The 27,619-nt window shown below is 47.9% G+C and overlaps 1 protein-coding gene across 1 annotated transcript in view; it reads left to right on the forward strand.

The window, feature by feature from the left end:
• Positions 1-27,619, forward strand: part of LOC138516091 (RNA exonuclease 1 homolog) — a 2,454,886-nt gene that overhangs the window by 2,243,381 nt on the left and 183,886 nt on the right. Inside the window, exon 14 of the mRNA XM_069630920.1 lies at positions 7,142-7,280. Coding sequence (XP_069487021.1) covers positions 7,142-7,280 — 139 coding nt within the window. The remainder of the gene's footprint in view (positions 1-7,141; positions 7,281-27,619) is intronic.

Consider the following 27,619-nt stretch of genomic DNA (forward strand, 5'->3'; position numbering starts at 1 on the left):
GTGGCTTCCGGATGGAGGACCCTCCAGGTGTCCACGATCCCCATGGTTCTGAGTAGGTGAGAGGCCCAGTGCGATTTTAAAGTCCCTTGAAGTCGGAGCCCCTGATTTGTCCATAGAGGTGTTTGGGACCCCATTGAATTCCCCCCCCCCCCCCTATGATTACTTGGCCTTCAATGAACGGGAGGAGGGCTGACTCCAGGTCGGCGAAGGCTTCCTGACCCTCATTCGGTGCGTAAACGGCAACTAGTGTGTGGAGTTGGCCATAGAGGTCGCCTTTTATCACCATGGATCTGCCATCTCAGCTTCACAGGTTCTTGCTTTTCCTAAAAGGTGTGCCTCTTGCTAATAGAATCGCTGTGCCCCTCTTTTGACTGTTTCCTGATGCCAGATATTGTCGGGAAAGCACGTCCCTGGAGCTGTGTGTCATGATGCCCGCTCCTGGGGAGCCGGTTCAAGCCCTGCGTCCACGAAAGCGGATATCCAGTCCCCAAGGAAGGACCCAGCAACCCCATCTAGGGGCCCTTTGGCACCTATGGCGCCAGGCTCATAAAAGACATCAGTCCTGGCGCCATAGGCGTCAGGCTCATTATGGATGTGCTTGGGTGCACTTACCTGATGCAGACCATGCTGCAGGATCCCGGCCTCCTTCAGGCCTGAAAGGAACTACTTTACCTGGGGGACTAATTTACCATCTGGGCGTGGTTGGGGAAGGATACATACCTGATTGGAGGAAGGATACATACCTGGAACTTCTTCCAAGGCTATTTAAACCCCACCCGAACAGCCACACGTGCTTCGCGTTGTTCTGCATCTAGCAGCTGGACGCTCACCGTGTCTGCTCCTGCATCCTGACTTCTGCCACGCCTGCCAGCATCCTGGATCACCTGCAAAGGAAGAGAAGAAGAGAACAGAAGAAGGAAAAGTCCTTACCTGCTAAATCCGCATCCCGGAGACATCTCGCCGACAATCCTGAAAAGGAAGACTTTTATTTAAAAGCTCATCGCGTCGATCGCTGCAGCGCCGCATTCCAGTCACCTTTACTGGGCGCCTCCATGTTCAGCAGCGATCATCCGGATTCGCAGTCACGCCCCAGCGCCTAGGGAGAAAAAGACAAGAACAAAAGGTGAGAGAAGGGAATAAGGAAAGCTAAATCTCCATGTTAAGACTTACCTGTTGATTCATTCCCTCTTCATTTCAGGTCCGCGCCGCATCCTGGCATTTCCGGACCCCGGCCCCTAAGGGGAAAAAGAGACATCAGCGTTAATGAGCGAATGAAAAGACATTACCAAAAAACGCTCATTAAAGACTTAACTGATTTCTACAAGGATTTCACCTCTCATCTCAGGTCGGTGCCTGTTCCCCAGCATTCCGTACCCCGGCCCCTATGGGGAAAAAGACACTAGCATTAGTACATTAATGCATGGACACAAGGGGAACCTCTTATCAAAAAACTTACCTGGAAGCCAAGCAAGTTTGGTTCTCACCAATCCGAAAATCCAGTGAAGTAACTGGATACCAACGCGCCCCTGCATCAGAAGCAGGCTGGAGAGCTCGTCCTTCCAGACCCTAAGGTGAGACGCTTCGAGGAATCTCAGAAGGGTTTCGAGGAGGGTGAGAGGGGAAAGTGGGAGGCTGATTGCATTACCCCGCAGACAGTTAATCCCCTATTTTCGCCTACAGAAGGATACTTCTGCGAGCCAGACAAGCCAGATTTGGGGGGCCGGTCCAGTCCGTCTTCCGAACCCTGCGCATCACCTTAGAAGAGGTCACAGCAGCGCGAACCAGGCCAGCGCCTCTGTGGGAGTCAGGTGAGCGTTACACTGTGGGAAGTCCTCTGCAAGCAGATGCACCTCCTGAAGGAACACCACTGAGGCCCAGAGGTCTTGCAGGTGCATATGGGTGGATTTGCATTTAGCAGGGGAGTTCAAGCCCTTAACGTTCAGTGAGATGTAGCGTAGCTTAGTGTGTGGCGGGGAGGTGTGTTGCCGTCGTCCTTCAGCGATCAGGGGCGGAGGATGAGTTGCTGGAGAGGAGGTTGTCCCCCAGCGTCAGGCTATGAACATTGGTCAGCTGCAACCGGGTTTTAAAAAAGTGTAACCAAACTCAGGCCGGAGTGTCTGTCCATGCACTCGGCGGGTGCATTTCGTGGGACGGCCGGGGGCCGAGAGCGTATGTTCCGGCACGGGAACCAAGTAGCTTCTCGTTAGTTGTGCATGGCGGGAGGCTTTCCCCCCTCCCTGGGGACTTTCAGCCAGCGGTTCCGCTGTGATTTCAGTGTCGAGCTTTGCAACTTGTCCAGGGACGGATTCGTCAGATCCTCGTCTGGGGTCGACAATTCCCCACCCATGATGCCTCTGGCTTCCTCGAGTGAGTGGATTATCTGCATCTGTCCTTCAAATGAGAATTGGAGTGAGGCCGGGAATAGCCACCGATACTTAGTCTTTTGATCCTGGAGGAAGACAGTCAACAGGCGCAGGGCTCGCCATCGCTGGACCGTGGAGGTGGCCAGGTCTTGGAAGAGCTGTATGGCGGCTCCCTGATATGTCAGGTCTCCCTGAGTGCGACTGGCTGACGTGATCTCCTGTTTTGTGGCAAAAAAGTGAACCCTGGTGATTACCTACGGGGCCTCCGCTGCGTGGGCACCCCTGCGGACACGCAGTCTGTGGGTACGGTCCAACATGAGTAGCGATTTATCACAGTCTGGGAGAAGGGTTTGGAAGAGGTCACTGATATAGGTCGGGAGGGCTTTGTCTGAAATAGAGGTGGGGACCCCTCTAATGCAAACGTTATTTCTACGAGCCCTATTTTCCAAGTCCTCCTGTTTGTGGTGCATGTTTTTGCTGCTTTATTCTAGGGACTGGATTTTCTGCTGCAGTTCAGCCATCTGCGCCGAGTGTTCCAGAACTTGGTCCTCTGTATCGCCTACCCTGTGTTCCACCTCTTCCATTCGGTTTTCTAGCCCCTCTATTTTGGATGTGACATCCATCATGCAGTTGCGGAACTCCATCTTAATGTCTTCTAGGAGGCCTTGGATATCATCTTTCGTAGCCAAGTGACCTTGGGATCTTTCCAGTGACGTGGCCTGGGCTTGGACGGGGTCCGCCTTCTTGGGTTTATCTTGTAGATGAAGCATGCTGGCTATGTCCGCTGATTTTGGGCCTTTGTGTTTGGTTCTCCCGGCACAGTAGAGAAGGCCTCTCAGGGTGGCCGCCCCAGAGGTGCTAGATTGGCAGTGGTCCGGTGTCGGGCCAATGTATATGGCCCACTTGCAAGGACTTGGGCTATATATGTGCTCCGTCTAGCGTCAGGGCAGGTGACCTATAGCGGGAGCGCAGTATTCCTTCCCTGGGGTGGGGCAGTCTAAGACGTGGGAGGAGGGTCTTTGTGGCAGGCTGGGGGGGATTTCCTGGCTCCAGGTGTGGTTGGGCTCAAAGTGTTGGGGTGAGCCCCCTATGTCAAAGCTGTGGGCAGGAGGGGGCCAACCAGACAGCGCAAGTTGTTGGCTTTTTGAAAGGGGTCCCCATCGCCAATGGGGCCAGCCCTAGCACCCCACGTCGGCTAAGACTCGAATCTGGCATGCAATTCTTGACTAAATACAGGCCTGAGCACTCTAGTCAGGGTAGGATGTCTGGGTGGGCCCTTACCCGTGTTTCCATGTTGTCCCGATCTTCTGTGTGACCGTGGTTTCTGGGGCACGTGTGGGGGAGGTTTGCTGAGGTCTGGCTGGGCCTGATGTTCCAGTCAGCAAGATGGGTGCACAGGAGCAGGGGTGGGGGCTCCTCCCTATATTCACTAGTCATTTGCCAAAGCAGGCCGCAGTGTGTCCCTTGATGCGGGGTGGCGGCTCCTCCACCCTCCGAGGCCCCCATGGGTATGGCGTTGCCTGCCCCAGCGGGGCCCTCAGGATGGCGGTGCTGGGGTCTGTCTGCGTGTGGGCCTCCCGCTGGGGCGTGTGGGGTGGCTGCGTGCGTTGATGGAGGCGGGAGGTCCTCCCCGGAACTCCTGCAGTCCCTGGGGGAGAGATGCAAGGCTGGGTCTGCCTCAGGGCAGTGCAGGTCCCTCACACCGCCAGGGGCCCCACCTGCTCTTCCTGTGCCTCTCCCTGTCACGGTACTCCCAGAGGCGTGTGGTCCCGCCTGAAACGGCTTGCCTGGCGGGCTCTGGGCTGCATGCAGTGCTACGTCCGAGGTAGGTCGCGGCAGTCTCGATGTTGGGCTCCCTTCTAGCCCACATCTGGTGGCGCGGTTCCGGGGCCTGAAGCCGGATGCTGCCTGGCTTGGTGTCGCCTGCCCCAGGGGGGGCCCTCAGGGTGGCGGTGCTGGGTCCAACTGCATGTGGGCCCACCGCTGGGGGGGCTGCATGTATTGATGGAGGTGGGAGGTCCTCCCCACCTCTCCGGAGCTCAAGCAATTCCCAGGGCGTGAGGGGCACAAGGCTGGATCTGCCAAAGAGCAGCGTGGGTCCCTCACACCGCCGGGGCCCCCACCTGCTCTCTGGCGCCTCCTTCTGTCACAGTGCTCCCGAAAGTGTGGGGTCCTGCCTGAGCTGGCTTGCCTGGTGGTCTCCGGGTTATGTGCTGTGCTGTGGCCGAGGTTGCGGCAGTCTAGGTGTTGGGCTACTCTCTGGCCCCCAGCTGATGGCGAGGATTCCGTGGCTCAAAGCCCAAGGCTGCCTGGCTCAGGGAGACCCAGGTCTGTGCAGTGGGAACCGCTGCAGTGACAGAGCCAGCTTCTCCTCCCACTGCCATTTTTGGTTTGTGATTTGCACCCCGGTGCCGCTTCGGGGCATGAATTGTGCAGCTTCTGGACTCCGATTTCCCCTCAGTCGAAGCAGCTGCTTCAGGGGGGCGTCAGCGACCCATATGTTCCCGTGCCGATTTCAGATGTATATCATGGGCATTTAGCTGATAAGACCTGGGCTTCCCACGGAGCTCATAATGAGATGTCCGCATTGCCGGTGCCTCAAGCCATGCCCCCACAATTGAGTTTTTTAAAAAGCCCAGCTAAATCTAAAGATGGGAGCAAGCTAAGACCATCAAATAATAACTGAGTCCTAGTGGTGTCTTGTCAAAATAAAATAGCCTATACTAATAAACCTATTGCCAATCCTTATCTCTAAATACAAATAATGTGGGAAACCATGTTATGCAAACGAAAAGTGTTCAAGAAATCATATGTCAGGATATTCAAGCCGTAGGCTTCCCTTCCCCACGTTTTCAGCACAGGACAAGGCTTCTTTAGCACGAAGGTGCAGTTCAAAACTTGAACACCATGGCCTTCTTTACCAAAGTCTCTTTGCCATTCAAAGTCTCTTCTTTCCGAGGGCCTAATGCAACAAACAAGCAATAACGTTCTTTTCCTTTTCTGTATTTCACATGTACACAATGTTCTTAGGTGATTTACCATTCACAGCGGATCCCTGTGTGCCGGGTTCAGATCCACTTTAACACAAAGCTTTCAATTGATCTCCCTCTGCCGGGCTCGCACCAACTTTATCTACATTGCCATCAACTTTCTTGACTATCAACATCGAAGACTTTCGATTGTGGTCAGGATTTTGCTCGACCCGTTGCAGGACCATTTCGATTCACAATTCTTTGCCTCTTTCAGTTGTGCCACCTCTCAGCTGGATACCTTACAGAGACCTTTGAATTGGCACATACAGGGTGTCGGACCACTCTGTCAAAGGTATTGTATCTTGGTTTCAAAGTTCAATCACTCATCTGCAGCTCAACTTTACTCACATTTGTTATCACACGTGCTTCAAACAATGTTTGTTCCAGCATTCGCCATGATTTCGCTGTGGCGTTGCTTTGTACTTTGAGCAAAGGACAGTACCACGGCAGCTGGTGATTCTCCCCATCTTGATTACCGACGCGGGAGGGCCCCAGGTACCTCCGACACACAATTCAGGATTCTTCAGCCTGGTTGCCTGGTCTTGAACTTTCTATTCTCGAGGTTTCACAAATGTGATGTATGCTTGTCGAAAAGGTCAAGGGAATTTCCCTCCTTGCGTTCCCCTTCTGTTTCGCCGTCTTTCTCCTCTCATTAAACTGCCATCTTGGAACTGCTGTTCCTTGTGTGCTTTGCCTCGCTCAGAGTGTGCTCTCGTGCTCTGCATTTTATCCATGTGGAGAAGTGTAATGGAAGCGAGGTGTGTGTGATGATCAGTAATTGCCTGACCTCGCCTGACAATTGTATTGGGACGGGTTAGGTATACGGCTCGGTTGTTAGTCTGTTTTCCCTTATCGCGGGCTTTGCGCCAAGAAGTGTTTGTGTTGTAAAAGGGGGTGGGGGTTTAGTTTCTAAATATCCTACCTGGTAGGTTGGGGTAAAGGTGTTACAGGAAAGGGGATACCGCGTCTCACCATCCGGTGTCCCACTCCCCGAATACCCCTCACCCAGGTGATCATCCCGCACTGGTCCACCCCCAGGAACTGGATACAAAAGCGATGGCTGTGTCCTGGCCACCTGAATGACACATCCCCGGGGAGTAGTGGTTGAGACACCACCTGGTTTCTCAGTCATAACAATTATACTGATCACTTTACAAACAGTTCAAAAGCATAGATGATGAAATACATGATGCACATAAAGCTCTACAACGATGTATGTATATTTCTGGGATTGCATTTGAAAACAATATGAGGATCCCAAACAAACATATATACGGCTTACTTGAGATATATGGAAAATGTTGTAATTGCACTTTAACATAAAATTTAAGTAGATACCCTAATGAATGTATATATACAAAATGCATGATTACGGATATTTTTCTCTTATAAGTTGAACCTCAGAGGGGGTGCATTAACTAGCTATGGCATTGGAGTGTTTTCTCTTTCTATGGACATACCTAAAACACTAGTGTTCTTGAAGTAAAATGAGAAAACTGTCTGTTTTTCAGTCGGTCTTAGTAACTAAGGGCCCCATGTTACGCATTCAAATGTCAGAAGTAGAACCTAAATCTGACCAGACTTTCAAATAGTGCTGTGAAATACTAAATAGATTTTTAAAAATTATTCTGGTAATGTCTTGTAAGATACGTTATTCTGATGATGATGATGGATTTAAATTCAGGAAGATGCTGTTTTTTTAAATGTATCAATGTATCATATATATTCATCAGAGGTATTTTGCAGATTTTCTGGGGTAACAGAAGATGACTTAAAGAATGTAACAACCACCATTCGAGATGTTCAAGCAATAATGCTGAACCTCTTCAGTGCCGACACCATTTTAATTGGCCACAGTTTAGAAAGTGATCTGTTTGCTCTTAAGGTAAAAATAGGATTTAATATTCTCTTGAAGTACACTTTATGTTGAAATGTTTTTTTAATTTGTTTTTATTGATTTATATACATTTTCCTCCCTATTGACTTGAAATAAAATATGCTTGCTTTCAATAGTTTACTGTGCAATATATTTTTATTCACACTTTTACATGCAGCCACTCGCCTTTTGTGAACCGACATTGCACAGTACATTTACGATATGTACATGTTGGGCAGTAGAAAGAGATTACTTAACCAATGATAGTTTGTCCACTTAATATCCCTTTGTTAATTATGTTTGTATTTGTAGGACATTGGGAACCTTCTGTCTTTGAAAGTGTACATATTGGTAATACTCCACACATAATCATAGAATGTATACCATACCATGTTCCCCTATAAGGCTGTGGTCAACGGTTTAGGAAACTTCAACGCATTTGCTTAAATAGTGGTGCAACGGTTGCTTCATCTGGACATTTTAATTGAAAAACTGGAGTCTGGTGAGTGATGACTTATTTGCCCCAATGGAAGACGCAGCCTATGGTCTTGAAAACCTACTTTTACAGATAACCCGTTCGATAAAGCAGTAATGATCCTGCTATGGTATGCTTTTGATTGGGGTCTGTGTTTGGTTAATGGGAGATTGGTTTCGGACCGCCAAGGAAAATTAACCTTTGCTGAGACTAATGGAAACTTGCTCATTGATTATTTATTGTTCTCCTTGCAACCCTGGGGTTCTGTATTTGCCCTAGAAGTTATGAGGCAGTGCAAAAGTGACAATTTGTCGTTGTTTTATTCTATTAAATTGTTTCCATGTAGGAATCTCCTTAAATGGGTGAACAATGATGGTCATGTGGTCATGCCCAAAAGATGTGACACGGAATAAGATCCTTTCTGGTGACAACAAAGGTTTACATGCTGATAACGCCCCATTATAAAATCTGGATTCATATGCCAATTTCATCAGTATCCTTGGCATTTTTGGCAGCCGGAATTATAAATTATTCAATAATTATACTGTTAAAGCCTGGTGTGATGAATACAGTTGAGTCATCACTGATCTCCCCCCCCCCCCCCCCCCCCGGCGGTTACCTCATCCCATGTGGCATCAGGATGGCAGCTGCGCTACCTGATCCTGACCCTTGGGGGCAGCTATATGAGGGAGAATCACATGGAAGAAGGCACCCTCTGGGTAGATGTCATGGCTCCATCAGATGATGCATGTTATTCCCCCATTTTTCCTTGGAAATAACCTCCCCATCTCTGAACCCCTCTTGGCCTATTGTCAAGCATCTCCTCCTTTTCCTGTGAAGAACAGGGAAACCCCTTTCGTCAAATCCATGGACCAACCTTCCAACTTTGGTCGACCTTGCCAATCTGATGAAATAACCCTTTTCAATTCCACTTGTCATGCAATCAGAACTGACTTGCCATCAAAACCTTTTTAAAATGCTTATTAAAATTCCATAAATCACTTGTCAACAATGGACCTTGGTTCCCAGAATCCTCAGACATCGAGCAATGTGGAGCAAAAGAGACAGCAAGCTCAGCAAGCTCTCTAGTGTTTTCTGACACACACCTGTGCCTGGGAACTTTAAGCAGCCCAAACCGAGAATCAATGAGAGCTGCTGTGGCGACTGGTGAAAGAGAGCTGCACCTCTCTACGAGGAGCGGAGAACCAAAAAGCTGGGACAGGCGTGGTGGATCCTGGCAGCTCAACGGTGGAGAAGAAAGAAGCTGCTGAGCCGAGAGATGCTGCGGGAACGCCAGGAGCCGGTGAGGGATCCTTGGGTGTTGGCAGACCAAGGAATCCAGCGTTTCACTTATCAGAGCCAAAAGGAAAGGAGTGTCAAGTGGAAGCTGTGGCGGACCGGTGAACGAAGGAAAGGCGGACGCTAGGAGGAGGCAGACAGGAATTCATCATCTGCAGACCACAAGAGAATTCACCAACAAAAAAACGGGAGTCAACCCAGAAGCAGCAGGGACACCGGGGCTTATCGGTGAGCCCGCTGACTGCGAACATTTGGGAACCCCTCAATTGAGAAAGAGATAAAGAATGGATATATTGAAAAAGGGGAGCTTAAATTGCAAACAACCCCACTTCTAATGTGTGAATGTACACATTGCAAATACTTGAGCAGAGAGAGGATAAAGACCCTGAACGAACAGAAGTCCTGGCAGGAGAGTATACCAGGCAGTCACAAGTGTGTGAAACAGAAATCCTGGCAGGAGAGTATACCAGGCAATTGAATAGGATTGTGTTAAACAAGAAAGAATAAACCACCTGATAGAAATACCAGGTGTCCCTAAAGAAACCAACATTGTAAAGCTAGACAGTTTCTGTGTGCAAGTGTGGGAGTTGGTCAAGACAGGCCCAAAGAACTGTTGTGTAAAAAATTCAAGGAGTAAAGAAGAGTCCAGGGGAAGGGAACCACCTTGTGGAACGAGGACCTTTTATCCTTGAGAGACCCAAAAGAACTGTTGTGTATAAAAACCTCAAGGAGTAGAGAAGAATCCAGGGGAAGGGAACTACCCTTTGGAGCCAAGACCACCTTCCTTGGAAGAACTTTTGTCTGTACGATTTATTCTTCCTTTACGAACACTTTTCTAAACCTTCCAAGGTTAAACACGTTTCCCCTTTCACCTTAGCGTTTAGTTTATAGTGTGAGGGTCAGAATAGAATTTTGGACACAGGACATCTTTTGTTTTCCACATCCTGACATGGGCAGAGCCTTAGTTTTGGTTTAGGTAGAGCAGGATCAGAGAGGCCTTTTCCCAAACCCTTTTATTTTCAATAAATGTTTTTAACCAAAAACATGGAAAACCTGTGTCAGAGTTTAATTCCTGACTCCTCACAGTGGCTATAGAGTTCATTTTATGCTGCAAAGAAAGATCTGTTAAGAACATTGAAGCATACAAAAATACTTCTATCGCTTTGATTAGAAAGAAGAGAGTCGACTGTAAAGCGCTGGTGGCTTGCAGAAACAAAAGGTTCACAGAGCTAGTCTGGGATGAGCTAGAGGCTGCAGCAAAGACCAAGGACAAAAGGTGTTTCTGGTAATAAGTGGGTAATGGCCCTACCCTTAAAAGGAGTCCACCATTAGAATACAATATTTTGCGTCCAGAATGGAGAGCTCATTTTACCAAAACGTATGTAAATAATATACCGGTCTCCGCTTCAGCTCAAGGCCTTCCTTATACTAGTGAATGTCTCAGCTGAGGCACCTGCTATGTCACCATTTTCTTGGTTTTGAAGAAATGGCTACTGTTGTCATTGCTCTGAAAACTAGCAAAAGCCAGGGTCCCTGATATACCATCTGACATGTATGAATTAATACCAAATGTTTGTATTGCTTTGTTTTGCAATCTTTTAACTCCCGAGTCCTGGAAAATTAGTAGATTGCCTATTTTTATAAAAAGGTTGGCGAATATCCCCCCCACCCCCAGTGCTACCAGCATTTTTCTTTACTTGATTGTCCTTCTAAAGTGCTTGTTAAGCAATACTGAGAACATTGAAGGAATGGGTAATTTTGAATCCAATTCTGGTTCACCTACAACTGGGTTTTTGGGAAGGCATACGATCTTCACAGCAAGCTCTGAAACTTTATTTTGTTGGGGGCTAAGTCCTTGTATGTAAAAAAGAATCTCTATGTATGGCATTGATGTACCTGGCTATGGCACTTGATTCTGTTGACAGAACAGTCCTTCCAGGGCCCTGGAAATGTTTTTCAAAGTGGCCCCATGAGCACCATGTGAACAAGCTCAACACCTGTAGGAGGAGCAAAAAACAAGAGGCCCATGGTGAAGCAGCAGGCCACCAGGAATTTGCCAGAGTTCCCTGTAGGCCAGTCCATTACTGAGTCCTTTGGAAAACATTATCTGATCTAGGTAGTGTGAGAAATCTGAGGATATTCTCACTCCTATTCCCCATGGGTCCTCTGAACAGGTGGCCAGGGAAATGTCATCGTTCTTGGATCCTGACCCTGGGGGTGGTCACGTGAGGGAGGATCACCTGGGTGGAGGGTCTTTGCGGACTGGGAGTGGGATGCCCTTGAAAGAGACTTGGTATCCCTCTTTTCCTACTGGCGACCAACCCAACCCTTCGCCCGCCTTTGTGGGTTACTGTGAGTTAGCCCCATGACTTCCTCATATCTAACCACTAACAGTACTGGGACGAAGAAGAGGCAACTGGGAGTAATGAAGTCTAGATAATTTATAATAATATTAATTTATAATAATTATAGATGCTTTTACCACTGATACTGGGACGAGGAAGAGGCCTGTTGAGAGTTGGAGAGGTCAGGCATGTCCCCTTAATGATGGTCATGCAGGGCTGATTGCACATTCACACCTGCAGCCTGTTAAAGGGCTGCAGTTGCGTACAAGGAAGCCAGTGAAGTAGTGAGAGGAGAAGCAGTGGCAGTCATGGAGAAGCAGCAGCAGAGAGGCTAAAGGAAGCAACAGGGAGCTGCATGTGTGCAGCACCCCGACAGTTCATGGGAGTGCAACCCGGGAACTGGGGCTCCGTGATACCAAACAAACGATGAAAGGGGAGCCGTGCAGGGACGCTGCCCCTTTTTCTGGTGTTCGAAGTGCTCGTTCTGCATGGGAGAGAAGCCGACCCAGGAGTGCCTGAGGGGCAGGAGTCCTGAGATGGAGAGCAGAGAGGGCTGAGAGATCTGCACTGCGGGAACTTGCAAAAAAGCAACCATTGAGTTTCTATGAAAGCAGAAACCGGTACGCAAGTGTTTGAACTTGTGCCGTAGGATAGTTTGTATGAATGGTCGTGCAAATGAAAATACAAGTTTTCAAAGGTCACCAATCCGAATCCTTCTTAATCATTGAACAATTGAGAATACTTTGTAGGGGAGTGGTCGCGTGTACATGAAGGCACGTTTTCGAAAGTTTGAGTTAAAGGTAATCTACAAAGACATACAACAACGAATTGAACTGAATGAAAGCCTTTAACACTTATTGAATTCCAAACCGAAAGAAAAGCTTGCCAAACGTATCTTCATACTTATTGAATACTGAACTGAACGAACACTGTAATTTATGAAGATTATAAAGGAATGGAATTTTGGAATTCAAATAAATCCATCAAGTGCCAAACAAAGTCAATGAAGTCAACTTTACATGCAAGCAAAATTCCTATATGCTGAATCTACTACAAGTCAACAAAACTTTGAACTAAAGAAACCAATACATATTTAACTTTAAAGTGAGCAGATCTTTTAGAATACAAGTGAACCCAATATATATTGAACTCCAAAGTGAAACCAATATATATTGAACTCCAAAGTGAAAGGCACTTTGGAGATTAACTTTAACAGGTGAAACAAAGCAAAGTATATCCAACAGCAAAGTGGAGGAAAATTATAAATACTTTTAACTGAAATCCTCAGTCAAGACATTTTGTACAAAGACCACCCACATAGAGAAGGCGCATGGGTGGCGCAGAACTTTAAGAAAACTGAAAAACATTATTATAACATTGAAAGTGAATCTTGGGGCAGAGAATCCGGAGGTATAACCTACTTATTGACTTAAGGACGAAGTCTCAAGATATTTTGTGTTAGGAACTGTGATTTAGAACTTGGAGAAGGGAACCCCGAATATTGGTGAACTCTATATCATTCTGAATTTAAGGCAATCCTGAGATTTGTGTTTCGAACTGATTTATATTTGGGGAAGGGAGCTGCAAGGAAACTGTGTTGGACAAAGCTCTGAACTTTGTGTTGAACACTATTTTGTTGGTTCGGATATCCCTACACATTGTATAGAATAGTTGTGCGGGCAACACAGACAGATTCCCAAGTTGAACTTGTGAACTTTGACTTTCCTTGGTTTTGGTTTGGTAGGGAAATCCCACCATAGTATAGGGCAAGATGGACCTTTTTGCATCCTGACTTTTAGGTTAATAAAGTTTTATTGTTAATTCAGAATCTGTTGTCTGTGTCTTACTCCAAGATGCCTTCACAGTAGTTGCCCAACTTTATTGAAAGCTATCCTACTTCTGCATACCAATAACATAGCTGTGGTCCACTATAAGCAGTAAAGGTTTGTTTACTACCACTTTTAAAATAGATGACTGTGTTTTCCATGGGTGCTTATTGGCACCCTTTCATTTTGATTTATTTACTAATTCTCTCTTAGATGTGTAAGGTAGGGTTGGATTCCCCTTACCCCATATTGATGGTGTTAAGATTCTTACGCTTTCTTACATTTATGCGTGTTTTGCAGACCAGGACCCTAAGGTACTTCTAACTATTAATACACGTTTATTTAGATAATATGAAATGTAGGGGGCTAAAAGTCAATCCTGGTAAGTATGATGTAATGGTAATGTCAAATAATTCAAGAGTTAAATAAAAGTCTGAGGTTCCATTTGATAATGAAACCTTCAAGACTGTCAAGGAAGTAGACTATTTAAGGATACGGTTTAAAACTACTCTTTCTAATTCTAGCCGTATTGTAAAACAAAGCCAGCACATAGCCCCAAAAATGCAGAGGTTTCTGGGATTTGTAATACAGACCAGCACATTGTGCTAGAGATCACGCATAGAGGGGAGAGACAAAGAAGCTCAGAGTGTGACCTGCTCTGGAAGTCCATGTTAGAACAACAAATCTAGAACTGCACATGAAGTAAATGATAGGTGTTATTTTAGAAGATGTTTGAGACAATCTAAAACACAATCATTTAAACATATGCTAACCCTATCCAGATTGAAAGCATTTGCTGTTGGTTTTATGGGGATCACATTTTTTCATGAAGAAATGGCCTGATATTTCAACAGGTTCAAAATTATTTTTATGAGAGATCGCTGTATCTTATATCCTTTTTAAAACATTATTTTTAAACAATTTATTTTTTTTAAAACACACCAAACTTAACCAACATTTAGGACATTTCCGTGTACTGGCTTCTTGATAATACATCAACATGTAACACATTACAGTCCTCCTCCCTCCCTGTTAACTCAAGCACCTACTACAATGCCACAACAATTGGTTCTTAGGGTTTATCTCCTTCACTATTACTAGACGTGTCATCTTCACTAGGTCCGACATGGGAGAGTCCCGACATTGCGGCCACCATTTGTCTCCATGCAATCAGGGGTCCCGCTTCCTCCTCCCCTCCCTACTGACTGCTTCGTACCATGCCACTGTCTCCGCCACTGCCAATTTCAAGAGGTCACTCCACCATACCTCCAATCTAGGTCTTTGGGCAGCTTTCCAGCTCATGGCAATTCTCCGTTTGGCCAAGATGTAGGCCAGGTCTTTCAGTTTATTTATATGCTTTAGGTTTCGTGGTCTGGGGAATCCCCCCAGCATGCATGCCCAAACTGAATCCACCCTTAACTTGATCCCCTTTTAGGGCAGGCGTTGATTGACTTCCTCCCAGAATCTTCCCACCTCCGGGCACGCCCAGAACATGTGAATCATCCCGGCATCCACCTCCCTGCACTTGGGGCATTTCTGTGTCACTATACTTCCAAACTTAGCGATTCTACTAGGGGTCATGTATGCTCTGTGGGTAACATATAGTTGGATCTGTTGCAGCCTTGCATTCCGGGAGACCTTCTTATGATACCTCTGGGCTCTTTCCCATTGTCCAACTTGCATAGGTTCTCCCGCCTCCTCCTCCCAATCCCTTCTCAGTTGGAGCAACTCCTTGCCCACCCTTGAGATCAATAGTTCGTAAATTCGGGATATTTCGCGCCCACCATCCGAGATATCGTACATCGTTTCAATGACCGTGTCGGGTTGTTCTGCTAATACTATTTTGGGCCACTTATCTCCCACTCGTTTGATGATTATGGTATATGTAATGTGTTGTCCTATGTGTACTCTGGTTTCCTCCATTATCATTTGGAAGTCTAATACCTCACTCTCTTGCCATATGTCTCCCAGGGTCGCAAGGCCCACCGGTTCCCAGAATTTACGGATCCCCCTTATCATTTGCTCGTCCTCCCCGCATAGCGCCACGAGTGGTATCTGCGGGGAGCATGGGGTCGGGTTTCCCTCTACCTGGCGCGCTTTGCGCCAAGTTTTCCAACCTAGTGTCAGCAGTCTTGCTCGTCCTTTTATTTCTGATTTAGGTAGCCATATCAGTTCTTTCAGAAAGAATGGGACGCAGTCCCTACTTAGCAATCTGGCTTCTGCCGTTACATCTTCTGACCACCATCTGGCCACGTACTGAAGCTGCCCCACTAAATGGTACATCTCGAAATTCGGCAGGTTTATGCCCCCTCTATGATATGGGTTTTGCAATTTCCATAGGGCCACCCTGTTTCTGGTGTTGTGCCATATGAAGCCCCTGCATAAGCTCTGGAGTTTCGTGAAGAAGCGTTTGGGGAGCATATATGGGATATTCATGAAGAAGTGCAACAGCCTGGGCAGGACCACCATCTTGAGCAAGGCTGCCCTGCCCACCATAGCCAGGGGGAGTTTCGGCCAGAACCCCATGCTATTTTTAATGCCTTCCACTGCCTTCTCTTTGTTGAATTTATTTTCGTCTGCGATCATATGGTATATATTAATTCCCAAATATCTGATTGTTTTAGTCTGCCAGGGTACCTGCAGGATGGGTAGGTTCCCCTGTTGGACCCCCCTATATCTCCCCGGGGGAACATGCATGACTTTTTGGGTTATGCTGCTGTGCCAGAAAGGGTTGCATAATGCTCCAGCACTTCAAGAACATACCGCAAGTTTTCCTCCGGGAAGCGCAGGTATAGCAGCATATCGTCTGCGTACAATGATATCAGGTGTGGTCCCCCCTTCGTGTGAACCCCTATCTCTCCGTACTGTTGTCTGAGGCAGATCGCTAATGGTTCTAATGCCAGGATATATAGCATGGGACACCAGGGGCAGCCCTGTCTTGTGTCCCTACTGAGTTGCCATTTATCTGAAATTATTGCACCCGTTTTGACCCTAGCTATTGGGGAGCTGTATACCATCTTTACCCACCTCAGATACCCTGGTCCCATCGCATATTCTTTCAAGGCCGCCATCATCCAAGGCCATCTCACAGAGTCGACGGCTTTTATTGCATCCAGCGAGACTATTGCCATTTCGCTATGGTCGCTCTCTGTCTGTTCTATGATATGGTGGAGCCTCCTGTGCTTGTCGGATATATCCTGCCCGGGACGTAGCCAGTTTGGTGTGGGTGTATGAGTTTATTAATTACCCTTTTAAGTCTGTTTGCCAACACTGCTGTGAGAATTTTGCTATCTTGGTTTAACATGGATAGGGGTCTGTACGACCCGCATTCTATGCTCGGCTTATTGGGTTTGAGGAGCAGAATGATCACCGCCTCCCTTAGGGATTCCGGCAGTCTTCCCCTCTTGAACGCCTCGTTTAACATAGCCAGCAGCAGGGGGAGCACTTTTTGACTATACGTTTTGTAAAATTTGCTGGGGAGCCCGTCTGACCCCCGGGGCTTTGCTGGTGGGTAGATGCAGTACCACTGACTCTAGTTCTTCTATCATGATTGGGGCCTCCAGATCCTCCCTTTCTTCCTCGTTTAGTTTGGGTAATCCTATGTCTTCCAGTGTCTCCTGAATTTCCTGTTCTGCTACCTTGCCCGTGTCTTAATAGAGGCGTTTGTAGAACCTAAGGAACCCCTCGTTGACCCCCTCTTGGGTGTCCAGATCTGGCCTTCTTCTCCCGTTATCTCCCTGACTACTGATCTTGGTGTCTTGTTTTTATATAACCATGCCAGCAGCCTTCCCGGTTTATCCCCCCTGCGTGTTGCCTTCCGATGTAGTTTTTATAGTTAAGTTTGCATAGTCTTTCCCAGAGCCTCGCACTAGCCTGTTGTAGTTGGCACACTTGTTCGGCGTCAACCTGTGTGGTACCTTCCCCATGCATCATTTCTTCTAGTTTCTTCTCTGTCTCTTGTAGCTCCTGCTCTATGCCCTCTTGTAGCCCTTTGGATTTGGATATGGCTGCTCCTCTCACTACCACCTTAAACGCCTCCCATAAGGTTTCCTCTGACTTCACACTCCCTGTGTTAGTATCAAAATACCAGATAATCTCATCCCTTAGATCCTCTCGGAATGCCAAGTCCTGTAGTGCCTCCACTCTAAGTTCCATGTCAGAATTCTAGCTCTGGGGGGGGTTGGTGTCTCCACTCCAGGACCAGGGGGGAGTGGTCCGATAGTGTTCTTGCCTTATATTCGGAGCCCATCATTTCTCCTACAAGGTCTGAGGCGACAAACCTATAGTCTAGTCTTGTATACAGGTTTTGTGGGGCGGCGTAGTGTGAGTAGTGTCTGTCGTTTGGGTGTTGCTGTCTCCATATGTCCTCTAGCCCGAAGTCTCTCAGCAGGGCCTGTAGTGCTTTAACAGCAGGGGTGGGTTTATCTAGTTTCGTGTCTGACCTATCCATTTTAGGATGTAGTGTACAGTTGAAGTCCCTTCCCTATATAATCGCGCCTCCCATTAGGGGGCTGATTTTGCTATATAGTGTCATGAAGTAGGCTGCCATTTCATGGTTGGGGGCATACGTATTTATGATGCTCAATTCTCTGTTCTCTAGCAGCCCCCGCATCATTATCATCCTCCCATCTGGCTCCACCGTGGTCTGAAGCAGCTGGAATGGCACATAAGTTGCCATCCAGGTGACCACCCCCTAGCGTAAGCTGAATATGTCGCGCCCATGGTGGTCCCTCTCCATTTTGTCTTGACCACCTCTAGTTTCTCTTTGGTGAGGTGGGTTTCTTGCAGTAATGCTATGTTCACTTTTTGCCTTCTCAGATACATCATTACTTTGTTCCTCTTAAGATTACTGTTAAGGCTCTCACATTCCATGTTACAATTCTAAGGCCTCCCATTGTCATCTATATTTCATCCCTCCTCCCTCCCTCTTTGTTCCCCTCTCCAGCTGTGTTCGGCATGAGTGTGGGCTCGTTACCCTTCCCTTTTCAACAATAACTCTCCAACCCCCCCCCATCCCGTCTTCCCCAACTATAGTCACGGCACACGTTCCCTCCCCTCACTCCTCCCTACCCATCTCCAACTTGTGCCCAGCTCCATCCCTGGATCTCAGGCTCCCCTGCATTTGTCCCTCTCTCGGTGCACCGAAATCTGGAACCCAGCAGGGTGTTACCAATCTATCGGTAACCTAACTAATCTTTTCTTGGGGGTGTGCGAGCATGCTCCTTGAGACTCCTACAATTGTGCACTATATCACCGTGCTTGAGCATTCGTATTTGTGCAGCCCATGTTACTTATCCCCCTACTATCCTTGCCCTGTCTTATATTCTAGTCCCAGTGTCCGACACCATAGGCATGGCAGCCTCTATTTTACTTATCTGCGCCGTCTTCCTTCTGGGTGCCAGTTTCCGATGGGCAGTTCTGTGTCCAGCCACTCTGACGCATCCTCTGGGGTGTCGAAGAACAGTGCTCTATTTCAGTGGTACACCTTCAGTTTAGCCGGGTATATTAGCATTTATTTGTAGCCTGCTTTCAGCAGTCTTCTTTTCACAGCTCCATAATTCATACAGCGTCTTTGTACCATCACTGTGTAGTCCGGGTATGCCGTGATATTCGCCGATGCCCTTTGTATAGAGCCTCCTTTCCGGAAGTGTTCTAGGATGTTTTCTCTGTCCCGGTAGTTCAGGATTTTGGCAATTATTGGTCCGGGGGGGGGGGACCTGGCAGTGGCCTCCTTGTCAGAGCCCTATATGCTCGTTCTACCACAAATCCTTGGGTTAGCACCCCTCTTGTTAGTTCTTGAAGCAGCATCGTTTCAATATAATCAGTGGGATTCGATCCCTCTGCTCCCTCCGGTAGTCCCACGATGCGTACGTAGTTTCTCCGGGCGCATCCCTCAGCTTCTTCTGCTCTGTTTTCCAATTTGCCCACTCATTGTTCCAGGATGTGGATCTCCGATTTGTGAGTCGCACATGCAGCTGTGTTTGGGACCATTTCCTTTTCCAGTTCGCCTGTACGGTTTGCTAGTGTTCTGACATCTTGCCTGAGGAGATTCACCTCTTCCTGTACTGCGCCGACTTTAAGTTCCAGTGCCGCCTTCAGTTCGACCATTGCCGATTCTAGTTTAGTTTCCCACGCTAGTTTCAGGTCCGCAATCGCTTCCAGGATCTGCTGATCTTTGCTCCCTGTGACGGCCTCTGGGGCGGGAGTCTTTTCCTTACTCCTGGCCCCTTCTGCCATTTGCAGTGTTTTTGCGTATTCCTCCAGCATGGGTTGTGTTTGCTCGTTGTCTTAGTTTGTTTGCCATTTCGGTGTTGCCTTATACTTCCCTGCGGACACTCTGGAATGTGGTCTTCGGTGCCTCAGGGCTAGTCTGTTCCCAGCTACGATGCTTAAGGGGAGTTATGGTGGTGGTCTTTGTGTATTGTTGGCGCTATTTCACGATTGAGTTGTGTCCTCCCACATCTCTGGGCGCTGCTGTGCCTTACTGTTCTAGTGTCCCAGCTCTTGTCAGGTTATGGGGTCAGGCGGTCCGCCGGATTTCAGGACGCGCCAGCATGCTTTTCTGCTCCGCTTCATGCCGAACCCCGTTTTTAAATAATTACGCGGCTGCGAGCACATGCTGCATTTGTGATGCCGTGACTGCGGTTTTTCTCCGTTGTCACACTCCTGGCTTCATTACTCTGCGTCGCGGGCTTGGAAATGTTACTTACAGTCGGGTTCCTTTGTCCTCTTCATGCGTCCGCCATTTTGGGTCCGGACTCCTTGGGCTGCCGCGATTCCAATTTCAGTCAGGGCTGCAACCTCAGTATGTTCCGTGGGTTCCCGCTATTCTTTTACGAGGCTCCATATGTTCGTATACTTGCGCTTGTATTTTCATCCACTGCAAGCATCTGTTTGTGCACTTTAATTCCAGATCAATGCAATATCCTCTGGAGCTCCTCTAGGAACACGTCTTCCTACATGGCCCTGTAGCCTCACCCCCGCTGTATCTTATACCCTTAGCCCCATATTGAGCATACATGGAAGAGCTTGGTTCACTTTGATTGTGGGTATGTTTTATGCAGCTCCCATAGAACTATTCCTATGGACTTTGGGTAGTGGGAAAGCTGATCTTACACAAAAGATTACTGTGAGTATTTGGCAAACTTTATTCCCAGGATTGCTTATGTAAAAAATGAGTTCAGAAAAACTAGCTTCCATGTCTCAATGATCATAGAGGATTCTTTAATATTTTCTGGTAAACGTTTTATGAACAAGATTTATAGATTCTTGGGGGGTTTAAGGAGGTGGAATGGGGGAAACAACCAAAAGATTTCATTAGTTGCTTAGAGACAGTGTGGGAATGCAAGCATATCTTGATTGGTCTCCATTGTGCAACTCTATACTTCTCCAGCATGGGGTCTGGCATGGATTCACATGCTCATGAATATTCCCCGTCGTCAGGCCGGGAATCCTCAGTATAGAAAAAAAATCAGTATCAGTTTCGTTTCTGATCTGTCTTTCTCAGTAGTAACCAATCACTGGTCTCTGGGTCATACTGCCCCCAGCCAATGACTGCCCTCTCCCTAAACCCCGCCCCTGGCAGCCATCCTCAGATTTTTACCGCACGTTCAAGTGTTGGGAGTCCTCGTGCTGTAGCTCTCGAGCTTTTGCTGTGTTTTCGCGCTTTTTCAGGAGATTTTTCTCATTTTTCGGTTAAATAGAGCCTCAAGCTCCACCGTTTCTACATCCGATCAACGGGGATCCGTTTCGGAGTTTCTACGCCCCTCAAGGGTGAAGATTTCGTCGAGTTATGCTTTTGGAGGATTCCAGAAGTTCCGAGGCCTACCCCGGACATGGCCCAGGAGAAAGGAAGCTCGACGCCCGGGAAGCTGTTCAGGACCTGCCCTGGATGCCAGCTTCAGAACGTTTTCAAAGAGGACGAGCATTCGTTATGCCTCTACTGTCTCCATGAGGACAAGACGCACAAGGAGAAGGACTGTGCGTTTTGTGGGAACATGTCGGAGCGGACCATGAAGGATCGCCACCTCCGGCTCGCCAACTGGCTGGAAGGTAAGAGCCCGCCAGGCGAGAAGAAGAAAAAGTCCTGTGAGGGTGCCCCGGCGACGGGGGCCCAAAAAAAGGCTAAGCACCGGGAGCGCCAAACGGTCGGGCTCCTTGGCTGCCAGGCAGGGCGCATCCTCCACGGCGCCATCAACCACGAGCCAACGCTCTGGCTCGGGTAAGAGGAAGTCTGAGAACCCAGCAAAGCTTCTGGAGAAGCCCCGGTCGATCTCGAAGATTCCGGCAGAGGGGGAGCGAGGCTCGGACCCCCCCCCCCAAGGTGAAGGCCCCAGGCGTCCAGAAGGTGGCGATGGCCTTAATTCACCCTGCTAAGACCTCGATTGAGGATGTCGCCGCGGCCCTGGCTCAGCCTGTGGAGGCTACACCAGTGGAGGCGCCCTCAGGACCCAGAGTCTCCCTACCACCGCGGAGGGAGTCGTCTTTCAGGCCCATTGGAAAAGGTGGGGGAGGGGCTGGTGGCAATCGTGGATACGGACACGACCTCTCAAGAAGAGCTCATCGAAGTCGTGGAAGAGGCCCAGCCCATCGGGAGGGATCCCGACGAGGGCTACAACGAGAACGACAGGGCCGCCGACAAGGTTCCTCAAGAGCCCTCGCGCCCGTAGTTTCCGGCGCAGCAGGACACTTCGGCGGCTATTTTGTCAGCGATTCAGTCCTTATGTTCGGAGATAAGGACAAGGTTGCCCCTCCCCCCAACGGAGGTACCTGAGCCAGACCCGACGGGGGAACCGGAGTCAGGACCTTCGGAGAGTCCACCGCCTAGGAGGGGAGGACGCATCCTACGCCACCTCTCCCGCCTCTGCGGCCTTCTCTGCCTTCCCCCTGGTCTACTACCCACGGGGATGATACAGGCATGGAGACGGTTACGACAGGTACAGATGATGGAGGCGACGGGACGTCCCCGCCCGACGAGATTGGATCCTTCCATGCCATGATTTCCAGGGCATCCAAGCTCTTCCAGCTCTGCCCCAAAGAAAAGAAGGCAGGGTTCCTTTACCAACGGCGCGAGGCTACAAGGAAGACGGTCCTCGCCGTACCGCTTCTTGATGACATCTGGGATGAGGGGCTTGCCCTCCTCAAGAACCCTGCCACGGCGCCTGCAAAGATGGACCGGTACGAGAAGTAGTACCGGGTCCCCGACGCTGCCCCCTTTTGCCTTAGGGTGCAACCTACCCCGGATTCGGTTGTTTCGGCGGCGGCCAAGAAGAAAGCAGGGGGGGCATCGGCCTCGACCTTCAACCTCCCCGCCGGACGGCGAGGGTAGGAAGCTGGATGTGATGGGACGACGGGTCATCTCATCGGCAGCGACGACAATCAAGACGGCCAACGCCTTGGCCATCGTAGCCCGCTACGACAGGGAGTTGTGTTTCAAGATCGCCCCTCTGTTGGACTTCCTTCCGGACGCCAAGAGGGCTGAGGCCCTGGAAATCTTACAGGAAGGTGGAATTTCTTCGGACCCTCCATTACGGTGGCTACGGACATCGCCGACACCGGTTTCCATCAGTTGGGCAACAGCGTTTGCCTGAGACGACGAGGATGGCTTAAGGCGACGGATTTCCGCCAGGACGTACAGACCAAGGTTTTGGACATGCCCTTCGATGGGAACAACCTGTTTGGCATGGCGGTTGATGAGTCCCTTCAGGCGATCAAGACGGACACGGAGACGGCCCGTGCACTGGGTGTGCTCCAACAGCGACGGCCGTCCTCTCGGAGCTCCAGAGGCATAGGCCACAGTTACGCTACTAGGCACAATTATAATTCAACTTTGGCACAATGTGGTTATTAGGCACACTTTCTAAATTTAACTAATCCATAGTCCCGCTATTGGGTACACTCTCTAAATTGAACTACACCACAGGTACGCACACTTTCTAAACTTTGACGCAGTGAGGTTATTAGACACACTCTCTAAAATGAACTAGACCACAGGCACGCTATTAGGTACACTCTCTAAATTGAGCTAGACCATAGTTACGCTATTAGGCACTATTCTAAATTCGACTTTGGTACAATGTGGTTATTAGGCAGAGTTTCTAAATTGAATTAATCCACAGTCACGCTATTAGGTGCCCTCTCTAACTTGAACTAGACCACGGGTATGCTATTAGGCACAATTCATAATTCAACTTTGGCACAATGAGGTTGTTAGAGAGACATTAATTGAACTAGACCGCAGATATGCTATTAGGTATACTCTCTAAGTTGAGCTAGACCACAGTTATGCTATTAGAGACACTTTCTGAGTTTGCGAGGTTTGTGCAGACAGTCTGGGTGCGATATTCAGCTCACTTAAACAAGTCAGGGGTGCATAGTGCTGTTGGGAGTACAGCCTGTGTGGACGAAGTTAAGACATTACAACATTTGTAGGTTTGAGTGGTAGGGCTGTCTGGAATGAAGCAGTTGCTTCAGTCCCCACCCATGCCACACTTACTTTTTGGTGGGTGCTGGTTTCCTGCGGATACCTGCAGATACGATCTGGAGCCGCGTCTATGGGAGCCGCTCTTTGTCTTGGGCTCTTTGTCGCAGGGCTGCACGGGCAGATGGCTGCCCTGGGACGGGCAGTAATGGCCTAGGCGGCACCGACACAGGGACGAATCAGGGCGGAGGGGGTAGGCTTAGTAGTTGGGAGCCAGTGCAATCAGGAAGCGGACGACGACAGGGTGCAGGCAGGGACACAGGGGTTCAATTTACTATACTTTTAGCAGATTTGGGCCAAAAATGGAGGTGGGAATGGCACTGCACTCACTTCTTGTTTTAGTGAAGTTTGTGCGGATTGTTGTGTTGTAGGTTTGTGGTTGTGTTTGGTTAGAATTTGAGAGGTGTATGCAGAGGTTGAGGTTGTTAGTGGGTTGGTTAATTGGCATTGCTGTCTTGAAGTGAGGCGCTAAATTTCCTTGTTTCTGATTAGGTGGATTGTGTGGGCGTCTCCGAGTCTACGTCCAGATCAGGGATGTACGATAATCACAGCCCCTTACCATACGTCATTCGTTCACATGCATAACTTGCCCAAGTTGGGCACCGGCTGCCTACGTGACCCCTATTTGGAAGCGGGGTGGGCAAGCGTTTGCGCGTCCCTTGCAGTCTCGCCCGGAAAGCATTCTCAATCTAGTAGGAGGGCGGAATCGGTAGGCCCAGATTTACTCCTTCCATGTGTTCGGGCTGCTCAGCATTTATCATCTTATTCCGTTGCTCATTTATGTTACCGCTCCCACCACATTTGGAACGTGGCAATGCTAATGCTTGCAATTTTGTACAGTCGGGGTGTCTGCCTTCATTCACAGCTCTCTTCGGTCAATGCCCCTGCCAATATCTACAGCTTAGTTAGTGTGGCAAGTGCGCCCGTTCACCCAACTTTATAGTATCATTTATCGAGTGGGTGAGGTTGTTCGCTGGGAGTTGGTTAGGGATGCAGGATTCTGTCCTCCTGGGTGTCGCTTGTGTCCTATTAGACTTAGTGTTGCCTCTCTTGTTGTAGTAGGAGTTTCTTTATTTGGTTCTAGATGTTTGTCATCCTTTTCATTGTGTTTCCCGTTTGGTGGTTTGGTTTACCTAAGCCACCTTCACTGCTCCACAGGAGTAAATACCAACCTGCATTTGTCTCACATATTCTCCCATTGGCTCATTTGCCCTGAAATTCTAGCTCCACCTGCATATGCCCAATGATGTGGATGGGACTTTCCCAAAACACATTGACTTTGACAGATGCTTCTTTGACACTTCCGGAAAACCTTTTCCCATTTATCTTTGCCTATAAGGTTATAGTGGGTAACACTGTTGATCAACATGAGGACTTCTCGCCCGTCAACCTTAATAAAGGACCTGGGTTTCTCCAATTTCACACCAGTGATGCCATTTATGACCTGAATCACATGCACACCTCCCACAAGCTCGCAGTCAGTTTTCTTCGTCATCCTCATTCTCGTACTCACTCCCTCCAGTGGGTGTCATCCTGCAACATTTTGCCAGATGAGCCCTTGCTGCGCACAAACGACACTCATCATACACTGCAGTGCATTCACGAGAGTTAGCAAGATGTTGTATCTCCCATATCGGAAGCATCTTTTTTGCTACGTCTCAAGTCTCCCATCTGTGTGAATCATCTTCTCGTCATTCTCTTCTCCGAAATCCTCCGTACTCTCTTCTTCCTCCCAGGTTCTTGGGTCTCCTGGAGTCTGTTAGTTTGGGCTCGCTGAATTTCCTATTCCTCTGCTTGCTGCTCCTGCCAGCAGAAACTGCGCTTACACCTGCATGACCCTTTTCAATGCTGACCACCTCAGTTTCTGCACTGAGTTGCTTGATACACTGTGCCCTGTGTTCTACTTGATTGGCGATCTATATAGTCATGTCCAAGTTTGGATCAAGTTCTCTCTAAACTTCCTTTCTGACTCTGTGATCAGTGTACTTGATCATCAATTGTTCCTGAATGTGTTCATCATGGCAGTGACTGAAACAGCACTTTAGTGAAAGACCACGCAATGCCGTAACAAAGTCCTCAATAGTCTCCCTACTCTTAAATGGTACCTGGCCAAAATGTAGTTTTCCTTGACTTCGTAGTGTTTGTCAATCTTAGCTATACTTATATCAAAGCTATTCCTGGAATTAGCATCACTCGGTTGTACAGGTTCAAGAAGCCTCTTAAATGCATCTTGTCCTGAACGCCCTAGACAATGGTACAAGAGAGTATCTTTTCTCTCGATTGAATAATTTGACCCATAAACTGCCAACATGAACTTTAAAAAATCTTCCTCTCCTTTCACTTGATTAGTGGGCTCACCAGGGTGCATCAGGAAGAAGACTGGTGCTGGTATGCTGGCCATTATGGATTATTGAGACTCTCCTCTTTTGCAGGCAGAAGAAGAATAAGTGCACCAAGGGAAAACCTTGCTTTCTATTCTAAAACGGGCAGAAGTAGTAGTGGGATCGCAAGGGGTGAGGAAAAGAAAAAAAAAGTTTTCTTGGTTTCCTTTTTGTTTTTTTGAAAGACACAAACAGCAATCCATGCTGAATAGATTCATATAACGTTGTCCCTGTCTGCCTGCTACCAACAAACCGCCATCAGCATTCCATTCTGTATAGGTCCATAACATGCTGTTCGTCTCTGCCTGCTCGGTGTATTCCATTCGCTGCGATCAGCGCTACTTCCCAGGGCACTCAAGAGTTACTATGGCATAATACCCCGGGTCACAATGGACCATGAACCAGGCCGTTGGTGAAAAATACAATAGTTATTAACTTAGAAAATTCAGAAAAATAAATCGCACATTTTAATATTGGGCAGCAATCACCAATGGGGTGATAATTACAATGGGAATGGAAGCAATGCACTTGGTTAATCTTCTAGTAGAACATATCAAAAGCACAACTGAATAGGAGCACTTTTTGAATTAGGATAGATAGCACCCAAGTTAAGGTTTCCCCCTGCAATGTTCCCTCAACCCACAAATAATCAGATTCCGAGTGGATAGAAAGAAGCAGCAGGTAGTCATAAAGTCATAGTCAGGAGACAGGAAACAGAATCCACATCTGACCTTCCCTCACAAAATACCCCTTGCAAAGGCCTAAAATGACACTTGCATTTTGATAAATAATTAATTATATGTGTTTTGAAATAATGCTGTGCATGTGTTTTATCACAGTATCAGGGATGTTATATCACTAGCAACCATAAGGTAAAGTATCACAAAAGCATACCATTCACAAACAGATTTGAAATTGAAAACCCAGTGCAGTCAAATCACACATTGGAAAGTTGCATTTTTACACAAACAGTTTTTAATGCAAAAACTGTTTTAAAAAAATGGGTGAAAAACACTGAATTCGAATGCGGATTTTTGGCTGGGTAATAGATGTATATCACAGGCACAATATCAAAGTGAAAGGATGGTAGTAGCTGAAGATTTGGATGAGATTTTCGGGGTAGAATGGGGTTCAGTTTTAGGAAAATAGAGCAGTAAAAAATAAGAAAATCGGTTTTGAAAGAAAGGCAAATTTGACTTAAACTAAATTATCTAGACTATATTTTTAAAGAGGGACACAGTAAGCTCCAAAGTTGATTCGCCAAGTCAACCTTGTCACCCCAGCGTTCAATTTTAACTGGGAATTAGTTTGATTACTCAAAATATGACTAAGGGCTTATGATTTGCACCGGCCAGAAATGAAAAGGGAGATGGCACTCGCACTTAGAAAGTCAAGGGCAGGGTGCACGGATAATTCTAACAGTTTTAACAAGTTACCAGGGTATGGATAGGATTGCTTAGCGAGTGGAATTAAGACAAAAGGGTCAAGATGGGGAGACAATGTGTTTCTATGGGATGAGGAGATACTCGCATTCCGTGCCGG

The sequence above is a fragment of the Ambystoma mexicanum genome, chromosome 6q, assembly GCF_040938575.1.
Source record: "Ambystoma mexicanum isolate Mex_15411 chromosome 6q, UKY_AmexF1_1, whole genome shotgun sequence".
Taxonomy (NCBI): domain Eukaryota; kingdom Metazoa; phylum Chordata; class Amphibia; order Caudata; family Ambystomatidae; genus Ambystoma; species Ambystoma mexicanum.